General features: G+C 45.8%; 1 protein-coding gene across 1 annotated transcript in view; it reads left to right on the plus strand.

Annotated features, from left to right (window-relative positions):
- The first annotated feature begins 2,423 nt into the window (after positions 1 to 2,423).
- LOC308121149 (voltage-gated potassium channel KCNC1-like) overlaps positions 2,424 to 13,311 on the plus strand; it is a 32,342-nt gene continuing 21,454 nt past the window's right edge. The window contains 3 exon segments of the mRNA XM_080482247.1: positions 2,424 to 2,861; positions 11,116 to 11,172; positions 11,174 to 11,806. Coding sequence (XP_080338373.1) covers positions 2,814 to 2,861; positions 11,116 to 11,172; positions 11,174 to 11,806 — 738 coding nt within the window. The 5' untranslated portion in view covers positions 2,424 to 2,813.

The following is a 13,311-nucleotide window of genomic DNA, read 5'->3' on the forward strand; positions in this document are numbered from 1 at the left end:
TATGCGGTGACATTTTTCATTCTGAACACGGGACGCACTAAGTCAGAGGCCACTGCTTTCAATTAATGGTGGACAGCAGCGATAAAGGTTATTGAACCACCAGTTTCTCATCTCCAGTCAGCCTTTGAGTCTTTTTTTAAAAAACATTTTTACATACAGTACTGTCCCTCTTTGGGCAAAGATTGAAAAGATGCAAACGTGACTTATGCTTATTGCTATCTCTGAACTTATCACATTGATACTGTCCAATGTCCCATGGGATAATGATAACAATAGCTTTTACTGGAAATGATGACCTTTTAGCTCGAGGACATCCTTACATTTTCTTCTTTCAGTGCTTGAATCTTCTCTTGACCACAGCCCGTCTCCAAAGGGTTGCTGCTCATACTTTCTTATGCATGAGCTGCGGTGTGCTGCCTCCGAGAGATTGACTGCGAATGCGTCCGTGTTGACTAATGCTCACTCTCAGTACGGACGAAGTTGAGCATTCAGTATTTATGCGGCTTGATGAAGAAACAGTGTCAGCTACTTTTCCGTGGACGACTTCCTGCTCGTCTGCTCTGGTCACTGAAGGTGCATTCACAGTCTGAAGCAGCAAATGATGCCTTCATGGACAGGTGATTGACGGCCTTGTTGTTATGGGAAATGGGTTAGTCGTAACTGAACATGCAGGGGCTGCGTATTATCTTAAACTGTTTGCTGAGTAAGAGTTTTGTGTCTCCCTAATGGACATTTGAACAAGTCATGTAGCGACTATAGAGACTCAAGCTCTTAACTTGTGGCGCGGTTCACCAGGAATCAATACAAACATGTTTCCAAATAGGTTTCCTCCAGTGCAAAGTGGTTAACTCTCGCCTCTCAGCAAGAACATCCCCAGTTCAAGGTCAGGTTGGACTTTTCTGACTTGTACACTATATGTTCACAGCTGGCATGCATGGGCTTTCTATGGGTTTTCTGTTTTGTGTTGGTAACGCTCACCCACAGTGTGCCCATGTTGAATGAAGATGAGTGGACAAATGCAAAGGAGGACTACAAAAAACTGTAGATGATCCAAAACAAGTGGGGAAAGTTCTGTTGTTTTACAGAGAAGCAAACAAACATGCAGCTATTTTTGTGATATCCATGCTGTTATTTTCCTACATATTCCTCATGTCAGATTTCTTTAAAAAAAAAAATAGAATAATCAAATGAGTTCTAGAGTCTTTTATTGAATAAAAGCTGAGAGACATTTCAGTGTTCCACATCAAGAAAGTTTCAAGCCTCGTTAATAACATCTGAGCGTCAACCAAAAGTCTGAGAATGAACTAATCCATGAAAGCAAAATGCTCTGCTCATTTCTTTTCTCTCATGCAGCACTTTGCTCTTACAAGAACATTTTGTGATTAGAACAAAAACGTGAAGCACCTCAAGGAATAGCCTTTTTGCTGTAGTTTTTCATGAGGAGACGCTGCACTCACTCATAGTTTCCTGCCAATAAGTGCATCAGCAGTAGTGCTCTGCTGATCGTTGTAGAAACACACACCGTTGTCTGCGAAAGCATCATGCAGATGTTTTTTCTGGAAAATGCACTGAAATAAATAGATTTTTTGCACATCCTGTAAGACACGTTTGTCGGAGAAAACAGGAAAAATTCAATAATCTGTTTATGCAGCTTCACTTATTTCAATCCAAAACGTGTGTGTGTGTGTTTTTCTCCTCGCCCCTGCTATTAATATTTCTATCAAACACATGACTTTACTCCTGTCATATAATCCACCTGCTCCTCTCTTACCACATGACTGCTGATGTCAGCCAAGCCGGAGGAGTCAGGGCTGGGAACCTGTAGACAAAATGGTGTTTGTGCGTCCCCGTCCAGCACAGTGAGCATGTGTGGGCTAAAGTGGGGAAAGATGAGGGGGGGGGGGACAGGAGAGATGCAACACAAGCAATCAGACAAACTGCAATAAATCGACACGGTCTTCCGCATCGGGCGCGCCAGCGCGTGTTTATTTGACTGCATATGTGTTTATGAAGTTGAACAGCCGTATGAGGAATTAGCCTCTGTATCCGCCGGGGTCCTCCCACCCCTCTGTCTTCTTCTCTAATCCGCCCACATGTATCGTCTGAGGGGGGGAAAAAAGAAAAAGAAAAGAATAAATAGTGCAGAAGGTGACGCTCCGCCAAAGGAACAGAGAGAGTCACAGGGAGGGATACAGGCAAGGCAAGAGAGAGAGAGAGAGAGAGAGAGAGAGAGAGAGAGAGAGAGAGAGAGAGAGAGAGAGAGAGAGAGAGCTGTCTACAGGCTGCATCTCTACTGAAACATTTGGAAAAAAGGGGGAGACAGAGGAAGAGCTGAATGGTAGCCTCACCCTGCGCCTGGAAGCGTAGAGACACTGTAACAAAGGCTGGCAGTTGTTTTTTTATTTTTTATTTTTTATTGGCAATAACAGAGGTGGGAGAGGGGCTCAGAAATCGAGGGAAATAGCAACAACAACAACAACAACAACAACAAAAAAGAAAAAGAAAAAAAAAAGCCAGTTTTCAGGGGGACTGCTGCTTCATTTCATCCGAAAGACTCATCCCTTACCATCATCAGCATGACCATAAGCTATAAGTAACATTAGGCAATAACGCAATTTAAAAAAGGAAAACGAGATTTCCTGCAACAGACGCGCGCAATCCTATTCAGATTTATTCTAATCCGGGAAGGGAGGAACAAAAAAAAAAAAAAAAAAAAGATCCAACTGAATGCCTGCGAGAAACTGGATACTCTGAAATCATAAGAAAGAGCGATCTAACAAAGAAAACTACATTTTGATTGATCTTTAAGCTTGATGTGCGTGTTTCCGCGCGCACTCGAAACGAACCTGAACCAAAAGCAAGTGAGTATTAACCGTGTCTGTGTATATGTCTGTATTTTGGTGGCTTTATTCTACCTCTGTCCGTTCAGTAACAAGAGCATTTGTTTTCATCATTGGGCAGGGAAAAAAAAAGAGACGACAAAAAGACAGCGTCCAGCTCACATTCAACAAGTATCGTTTTGTCCTCGATAACTAGGAGATTTTCTGTAGCCTGATTGTGTTTTTGATAAATTTCTGGAAAAATCAAAACGTGAGGAAATTGTTAAGAAAAAAAAAAAATCAAATCATAAACATCTCTACTGTTTATTGGTAATATTTGTTCCTGCTTACAAAACAAAGAGAAATGCACTTTTGCAGTCTTATTCCGAGAAGCTGCTGATTTGACTCTCACGAATGTCATCTTAAAAAAAAGATAAATCCCAACATTTCTCATGGCTCAAATGGTGGGTGTTTCCCCATCTACACCACTAGATCAGAGCAGTGTCATGCCTCTGAGAGCAATGTGTGTGTGCATTCCTCTCGGCATCATTTTGTGTCTGTCTGCGTGAGTAACTGTCTCCATGTGTGTGTTGTTTTGTACATCTTAAAGCATGCATTCGTTTTACTTACATGTGTCTTCTGTGTGTGCCTGTGTGCGTGTGCGTGTGTGTGCGTGTGTGTGCGTGTGTGTGCGTGCGTGTGCGTGCGTGTGCGTGTGTGTGTGTGTGCTCCTGCATCGTGGCAGCACTGGGGAAGTGTCAAGGCCCTGAAATGGAGGTTTAGTAAAGGAACCATACATAGGAGGAGGGCGAGAGGGCTGACACACAAACACACACACAGTGAGAAGGGAAGATGTTGTAAGGGATGAGAGGAGGTGGAGGGGTGGTGGTGGTGGTGGTGGGGGAGCACTGGAGCAGAACTCCAGGAAGGACATAGCTCACACCGAGGTCTCATCCAGGAAGTCTAGGGGGGCAGTTAAATGTCTAGACGTGGTCCTATCCCCCTCACGAGCCCCGTCACCATCACCCCTATCCTGACAATTTGCTCCATCCGCATTCCACTGCATTACACACCGAAGTCTCTGGTTTCATAACGCTGCTTCTGCCGTCACTTTCCAGCACATGCTTCCCTTTTTCTGCCAACTCGCTTCAGCGTGCTCTTCTCCTAATGGGAACTCTGCCTCTTTTTCCTCCATCTCTCTCTCTCTCTCTCTCTCTCTCTCCCTCTCTCTCTCTCTCTCTCTCTCTCTGTGCTTTTCCCACCTCAATCCTGCATTATAAATCTACAGCTGCTGCTATTTTTAGACCGAGGGTAACCCAGAAAACACCCCTTCGATTTTAGCAACAAAAAAAAAAAAGAAAAAAGAAGCAGCTCCTCACCAGAGACAGTGGTTCACTGTCAGTGGATGTGATTGGTAGAGTAGTGATGGGGCTTAAAAAGGAGGGCGCTGCTGTTTAAGCAACGGGGGAATAAATCTATTTTGAGGTTGTGATTGAATTACGCATCTGTCGTGTCCTGGGTTTGTGTGTGTGTTCTTGCCACTGACCCTTCCTCTCTCCTTGGCTGTGATGCTTTTTCTGTCATCTCCCGTCTTTGTGCCAGCTTCAGCTGTGAGAACTTTCACTCCATGTCCCTTTTAATTCACTGCCCGACTGAGCTCATCCAGCTTGTTTCTTTAAAAGAATTTATATATTTCAATTAATTGACCTTGAGACTCACCTCAAAACCACGTTTCATCCTTTCCTCGCCTCCTTTTGTTGCCGTGGCCTCATGTTTAATCTCTACATTAAAACTCAACTTCTCCATCACCTTTCTGACGCTTTAGAGTCTAATCTGTGACACAACCTTCCCACCTTTATGTCTGATTGCCGGCTAGTTCACAGGTCAAGAATCAGTGCAGTAATACTTCTCCCCTTGTCCCATTTGCCAGTCTGCCCCGTGTAGCACATCATTGGCCTGCCGGATCATAATGGTGCTAATCATGCAGCGAGGCCAGTGTCGTTAATTAGGAGTAGACAGGTTTAAATGACCTAAGAGAGAGTTGGGAAGATGTGGGGGTTAAAGCTATCCGCTCCTGATGCAAAATCTTCAAAAACCAGGTTTTAAAGTTAAATACTGAGGGGTATTAGCTCAGATTCATTCAGGTCCAAAAATAGAGTTCCTTACTGATGTGACACACTATCCTGTGGCTTCTTTTCTCCCGCACTCTCTGCCGTTACGGGATTATCCTGACCACTCCTACACTAATGATGGCTCCTTGAGTGGGACTTTAGTACCTTTTTCTTTCATCACTCTTTCTCAAACCACATCCTGCTGTCACTCGTGGAGTCTCATCCAGGGGTTGTGTCTATCCAGAGAGAGAGAGAGGGAGAGAGAGAGAGAGAGAGAGAGAGAGAGAGAGAGAGTAGAGAGAGAGAGAGAGAGAGAGAGATCTCCTCGTTTATCGCTCCTGTGGGCAGAAGAGATTTTAGTCATGGACCCTGACTGAGATTTGAGAGCTCTATTACAGGCTTCATTGCTGCTAGTCTATTCCTGATAATGGCTTTACGTATTAATCATCCCAGCCAGCTGAAAGCAGAAAAAGCAAGAGTGCATGACTTTTTTCTTTCCTCGTCAGAAACGTTGCTCAGAGGGATCATAACAAGAGAGCAGCAGCTGCATGCTTCTGGCAGGGGTGATTGACCAATATGCAGCAGGCTCAAGACACCCGGAGGGGTGTTGGTGCTTCGGTATGCGTGGATTGGTCAGCCCCTGGAGGCCTCCACACTGGTGTTGCTGTGTAGGGGAGCTGCCCCTGGTAGATTGGCATTTCCTCTCTGCTTGCTTAATTGATTGGCTATTTAATTCATGTTCTTGGAACTGGCAACTAGTGGGCTTTATTATTATTGTTATTATCATTATTTTTCAAGGAGAATTCCTTTGGGTTTTTTTATGTATACTATCTGTCTTAGTGGGTCTTTGTGTGGCTCTGTTCTTTGCTTCTCACTGCATGCGCATCACCTTCCCCACCCCCCCACCCCCTCTGTTTTTTGGCGCTCCTCTATCCATTCATGCAATTCCATTCATTTTCATTCTTGTCTATCCTATTCATACTCTGTCCGCCTTTTTTTTTTTTACCAGCACTCACACCATCATACGCACACCTTATCTGTCTTGTCCTCTCCCTGGGAAGCGGCAGAGTTACACCATGAGGTGCAGTGACAATCTGAGGGGCGAGGACACTGTGGTGTGACACCGCACTAAAAGGGGAGGTGACCGCAGTACTTTCACCACGCTGCAGTGCTTCACTTTCTCCTGTTGGGGTCTCCTCAACACCAGGGAGTGTGTGGAAGAGAGGAGAAGGGTAGTGTGGAGATTAGGGGGAGAGAGATGAGGAAAGGAGGGGAGAGAGGGAGGTGATATGGATAGAACAGCATGAAGCCTTGTGGTTACATCCTTTGATGAGGTAGCGGGTGGGGAAAAAAAAATGGCTTCGAACCAGAAGCACATACGTAATTTGTGCTCTCTATCTCTTACTCACAACACAAACATACATTACACGAAGCCCTCCTTTCCTCCTAGTGGAACATTTGCCATTCAGCTCAGCTGATATAATTTTTTTTATTTTTTTTATTTTTTTTACATCCAACACTTTTCTCTCTAAATCACTCTGCTTTTTCCACTCCTCTCATTGATACTGCAGGACATTTCTGACCCACCCTGCCACACTTTTCACAGCCACTCAGGTGCTATCCTGAGCCACTGCAAGGTCTTTTTCCGTCTTTCTGCCCCCCCCCCCCCCCCCCCCCCCGCTTACAATTTTCCCCAACGCCACTCACTCTCCTCCCTCTCCTCTACAATGCCCACCTTTTATCTCCCCTACACTTTCCATTTTTTCCTCTTCTACTCTTCCCATCAACCCCTCCTTCTCTATCACATCTCACTCCCTCTCATCTCTCCCCATCTTCCCCTCTGTGATTGGTAAAGGTTTTTTGCTTTTTCTGCCAACTGCTGGTCCTGTTCCGCATAGTCAGCACTCCTCCAAATTCTTCCCTTTCCTTGTCTCTGTCTCTGTCTCTCACCCTCACCCTCTCTCTCTCTCTCTCTCTCTCTCTCTCTCTCTCTCTCTCTCTCTCTCTCTCTCTCTCTCTCTCTCTCTCTCGCCCTCTCCACCCCTCCCCCCGGTTACTGCTGCTGGTACCTCACAGTCAATGCATCCCATCATCTCTTGCTCCCTCCCCCTCTTGCTGCAGTGTTTCTGCTAATATATATTAGCGTCAGTGCAGTATCGTGCAAGAGTCGTGTGCACACTCGATCTCTTGTCTGAGACCCCGGCTCTTCATCCATTGGTCCACAGCAGCAATGATCGCCTGTATTTAATCCTTGACAATGATCAATCCTCATTTTAGCCTTGAAACATTTTTGTTCATTGTCGCCAGGTGAGGATGTAAAAATGTGTGCGTGTGCGTGCGCATCCCCCTCCCCTTTCTCCCTCCCTTCTCTTCCCTCGTTCTTGCTTTCTTTCCCCTGTGTGTGCAGTGGTGAGGCAGTAGTAGCAGGGTGGCGCAGGACATGGTGGCCAAGGCAGGAAATGCTGCAGGAGAGAGAAACCGATGCTGTTGGAGAAGGGGGGCTTATCCCCCCCCCCCCCCCCCACCCTCCCCTTTCCTTCTCACTCAGTTTTTATCCTCTTTCTTATGTGCACTCGCTGTACCTCTTCTTTCTTCCCTCCTGTGCTTTCCCATTTCCACTCGTCCTCCACTTTATTCCTCCATTTTACACAAGACGCTCGCCTTCGCTTGCCTCGCCCCCACCAACCCCTTCATGTCCCCTTCATGCGGCTCTTCCTCGTGCTCCCCCCACCGTCCTTTCCTGTGTTTTTGCAGTGCTTGCAGTGATTGAAGTGCAGAGGTCAACTTACTGCTGCTTACTACTTCTGCTTACTACTTCTGCTTACTACTTCTGCTTACTTCTTTGTGTTCTGCGCCGAACCCTGCAGGCATTGTCCTTTAAATGTAGCCACAAAACATTCAGCTCACATGACCTCATTAAAGCCAGTAATTTGGTCTTCGTAACAGCTACTTCAGCAAATTCTGGTACTTGAGAATGAAGCTGCAGTAAATGTATAAAATCGGTAAGCTCACCATGCGGAACGAGAGAACAAAAACCACAGTTACAGACTTGTGGTAGTTTGGGTATAAAATATTCAGCAGTTACTTCACCTGCGATGCTACAACTACCCATGGAGTGCACGACAGGGTGCAGGCTTTTAAAGTTAAGCCCCCTGAAATGTTATTTAAAGGATAAAAGTTTCACAGAGAGTTCACAGAAGCTGTTTCTAAAAACTTGAGTGTCCCATCACAGGGAGTTTGTCCCAGAGAGGGAGAGAGAGAGAGAGAGAGAGAGAGAGAGAGAGAGAGAGAGAGAGCGAGCACCGCTGTCCATGGTGCTGAAACATAATCCAGCCCATAACACAAGTACTCTCTGCTGGAAAGCCCCTCAGGACGGAGCTGCCTGGGATAAAGATCTTTTTTACACTCGCTGTGCTTCACTGCACTTCCAAATAAGCTGTTTGTTTCAATCACCCTTTAAGCTGATCTCTTTTGAAGGCTCTGTTTAAATGTTAGAGATGCAAAGGAATAATGGTGCACTGCAACTTTCAAACTCAGTGCAGGTTTTTTTTTTCTGCCAAGCAAGCAGATTCGATGCTCCTGCAGCAAAACACTACAATGACCAAGGAAAGCTGAAAAAACAAAAGTTGAAATCTAAGGCATTTAATACTTGTTTTCTTATGTTTTCATACATGGATTTAAAACCTACTTTTTGTCTCGTGCTCACAGCTTGAGCTTTGCTTTTTTTTTTTTTTTTTTTTACCCATGCAGGTCTCAATAGAGCTTACCTGAGTGGTGTTGAGTCCTCCCCATATAATCCACAAAATTCTGAAAAAAAAGGGAAATATTTGCTCCAAAAAGTCAAAGTATATATTGAAAAAAGCAAATACACATTTAAACAATAAAAGCTCACATGAGAAAAAAAACAAACAGCAAACTTTTCCAATAACAAAAGTTGTTCCTTCAGATGAAAACTGCCGTGAAATGATCAAAACAACAAAGTGAACACCAATAAAAAGTCGTAAAGAGCCACTGCAGCATCCTGCAATACAGAAAGTAAAAGCCTGAGGGGGGAGGAGATGGGAAGAGTTGCCACCAAGTGAAGGATGCTTAATTTTGGAAGGAGGCAGGAGAGAAGAGGATGGTTAACACAAAAAGAGGGGAGACATGGAGGGAAAGAGTGAACTCGAGTCAGATGAAGCAAACGCAGGAGCAAGACAGAGAGGACAAAAAGAACAGAGGTGAAAGAAAGACAAACAGAGTGTCACACTGGATGGGAATAAAAATGTGGTGTGAAAGAGAGCGAGAGGGAGCAAGGGAGAGGAGAGAGAGAGAGAGAGAGAGAGAGAGAGAGAGAGAGAGAGAGAGAGAGAGAGAGAGAGAGAGAGAGAGAGAGGTGAAGCCTTGATTCCCCTCCTTCAATGAAATGTGATTCCTTTATGCGGAATGTGAGAGCGAGAGAGAAAGTGAGGGAGAGTAGTAGGAGGCAGGAGGGGGAGGGCCAGGGAGAGCTCACAGGAGCGGAGGGGGGAGGAGGAGGAGGAGGAGGAAGAGAGTGGTGCATTTCTTTGAATAGAGAAAAAAGGTTGACAACATAGATACAGTGCATGTATGGGCTTCTTTATTGTTGTTGCTGTGAAGGCGTGTCTTTTCTGAAGCATTGCGAGCCCCTCCGGATGGCTATGCAGCCCACGGGTGACAAATTTGACATCGCTGGTAGAAAAGAGAGGGAGAAAGAGCGAGGGAGAGAGGACACAGCAAATAACTCCGGCTTTTTACTGCAGCAGAATTCATTCACTTTTATAGTGCACTCTCCTTTTCGATGCTCTTCCTCCTCCCCCGACAGGCTCTCTTTTCCCCCCTTCCTCCGATAGAGACAATATTACACCAGCTGTTCACTGTAACTGCCCCCAGTGTGTGTGCTGCATTCACTTTCTACCTCTTTTTTACCTCTCTACATGTCCTTCTCTCCATCTATTGTCCCCAAGTTGAGGTCTTTGGCTGCCTCCTGCCTTGTTTTCCTGATTGTTCTCACCTATTCGATCCCTCCATTAAAAATCTGATTTATGGTTGCATCCTACCTCTCAACAACACCCCCCCCCCCCCCCCCCCCCCCTTACCTACCACCTCTCTCTCTCATTCTGTTCTGTCCCTACATGTCCACACACACACACACACACACACACACACACACACACACACACACACACACACACACACACACACACACACACAGACACACACACATGCAAAGTACATGGGAGAAGAGGCACGGAGAGCACTGACATAATTGTGCATCACATGAAGCTCCGTGCCGTCAGCGGGGGCTGCAGTAGTGTGTGTGTAGCACGCATATAGGGCTGATTGAGGAGATCTAACATTAGTACAGACACCGCACTCTCGGGAAGCAATTAACACACACACACACACACACACACACACACACACACACACACACACACACACACACACACACACACACACACACACACACACACACACACACACACACTGCACCAAGAGCAGATAGTCATTCTTGAGAAAGGAAAAGAAAAGAGACAGATCTGCAGTTTTCCTCTCCCCATCCTTCTGTCACTCTGTACTTTCCGCCACACTGTGAGAGAAGGTGGAGCATATTTGTCTTTAGGTGGGATGACTGTGAGTGAGGTGGTTAATTACAGAGAGGATGTGGATGAATACCGAGCTCCAGCTCTATCCATTGAATAGTGGTTAAATAAGACCATATTATGACAGCTGGGGGAAAAGTTCAGTGGACTGAGTGAGGGGTGGCAACAGCACCCGGGACTCCAGTCGCATCACCAAACAGCTTAGGACTGGGATCTCGCATCTTCTCATCACTGTGGTGTCAACAATCGGCCCACGAGGATGCTGACTCATGACTGCGTTCAAAGCCACCTGTTTTCACATTTCTCTTTGGCGTGTTTTTTTTTTTCTTCCCTCCTCACGATGCTGTGTGCAAAACAACTTTGCTGCCCATCTTTTCCACCCCTGCCCCCCTCCTGTCACTCTCCCGCACCTGCACAAGGTCGTTTTCTTTTTGCGCTTCCATCCACCGATTATCAAGTGATCAATTGCAGATATGGCTCGCATGAACGTGTTGGCTGTTCATTTGTATTGCAATGTTGATAATCCACATCTATTTCTCCCGTTCTGCTAAAATTTATGCCCTTTTTCTCTCCCCGCAGACTCCTCAGACTCCTCCTTCCTCCTCCTCCCTTCGGTTTCTCTCATCCTCTCCCTCCCCCCCGGTCCTCTATGCTCAGTTCGGTGTGTGTATCCTCTTTCAAAGGGCGCAAGGGTGGGAACAAGTCGTCCAACAAAGCATGTTACAGCGCAGACATGACTTGTCCGTCGGAAAGCGAGAAAATCGTGATAAACTGCGGGGGGGTGCGGCATGAGACCTACCGGAGCACCCTAAAGACGCTGCCCGGGACCCGCTTGTCGTGGCTCACCGAGCCGGACGCGTTCAGCAACTTCGACTACGACCCCAAATTAGACGAGTTTTTCTTCGACCGCCACCCGTCAGTGTTTTCCTTCATCCTCAACTATTACCGCACCGGGAAGTTGCACTGTCCCAACGATGTGTGCGGTCCGCTGTTCGAAGAGGAGCTGGCCTTCTGGGGCATCGACGAGACGGACGTGGAGGCGTGTTGCTGGATGAATTACCGACAGCATCGGGATGCGGAGGAGGCGCTGGACAGCTTCGAGACTCCCGAACCAGACGCGCCGGACGACGACCCGGCGCTGGGCGGTGCGGACGGGGACTTGAAAAGACTGTGCATGCAGGAGGACGCGAGGAAAGCGGGCTGGTGGAAAACCTGGCAGCCCAAAATATGGGCACTGTTCGAAGACCCGTATTCCTCCAAATATGCCCGGGTGAGTTACGCACGTCTCTACCTGTGGGGACCAACTTATTATTATAATTTTTGTACTGTTGCACATTCTGCTTCGTCATATCTTAGACATGCATGAGTCATAATAACTTTTATAAAACTTTGTCGTGATAAGATTCCCTTTAAGTGCTTTGAAGAAAAAAAAAATCCTTCATAATGAGCTGCGGAGAACTAACTGCTGGTATGTTCTCCCTGACAGTATGGCTTGTATAAATGGCGGGATATAGACTTACTATTGAATAATTAATGCTGATAGCATATGAAAAAATGGAAAATGGTATATCAGCTATGTTGGTAGATTGGTACCAGTTGAAGTAACAGTCAAATACATCACCCTCACGTCATATACATGATATATATGTAACGTTTCCGACGAGATGTATTCACACTGAATATCGTTTTTATGGCCATCATAATTCCTCTCGTCGTATTCTGCTACTTGAACGGGTTTAATACATATCTGCCTCCAAACGCAGCGTCCGCTGCGCCTCCTGCATCCAAACGCCTTCATTAGGGGATACTTGCTCGTTTATGATGCACATCAACGAGTCGTATTTCATCATTTTTTATTTTAGCACATCACCGAGAAGGCGACGCCGAATCGTCAGTGTTGTTGTCTATTCACACATTTGCCCTTGGTGGGGCTTTACACCGCTGCCTTGTTTTTTGTCAGCCCCCCTGTCCCAGTTGAATGCTATATGCCTTTTACGCACGGGCGTTCTCCCCATTACGCATAACTTACGCTTCTGTTGGGATGACATTTATTGTTTTCTTGTTAATTGTCAATGACCTACCTGCTAAAAGCGACTGTTTGATGCTATTTGATCATACAGGTGTAAGAGTAACAAGTATCTCTGACTGTGTTTTTGATCCCAGCTACATGAAAACAGTTACGGTGGGCTTGTGGTTCTTTTTTTTTCTCAGACCCTCCAGTTGCACACAAATCCAGCTGCTTGATCATGACTGCTTTGATTTGTGATGTTTTGCAAATCCAGTGTTATAGTTTGATCATCTTGCACCCAGTTTCTGCTTTATTAGATATTCCTATCAGGGTGTGTGAGGACCAGTTGGTGCTTTGAGTGCATGGATACTCTTGGTTCAAATGTAAAACCAGACAGTCAGCAGACACCTGCAGTGTCCAGGAATTCATGCAATCACAATGGAAATAGTTGACTGTGAAAGATGGATGAATAAACTCAGGCTATACTCAGTAACCCATAAAGTATCTACTTTCAGATATTAAGACAATGTCTATATGCACAAAGAAACTTGACTTGTATTGTCAAATGCATTCACAGCCAAACCGGCACCAGGTATTGGTCGACACACCTGGATTCAGTTCCCTCTAAAGGAAGAGAGACATGTTGGATTTTGATCGACACTAAGTCCAGTATAGGCCACCTGATCTGCCTCTCTGCACTTGGGAAAAGGCAGGAAGCACTTCTCTAACTGTCACTCTCAACTCAATCGATCTGATGTTTCTCTCCC

The sequence above is a fragment of the Lipophrys pholis genome (genome assembly GCF_963383615.2).
Source record: "Lipophrys pholis genome assembly, chromosome: 1".
Classification (NCBI taxonomy): Eukaryota; Metazoa; Chordata; class Actinopteri; order Blenniiformes; family Blenniidae; genus Lipophrys; species Lipophrys pholis.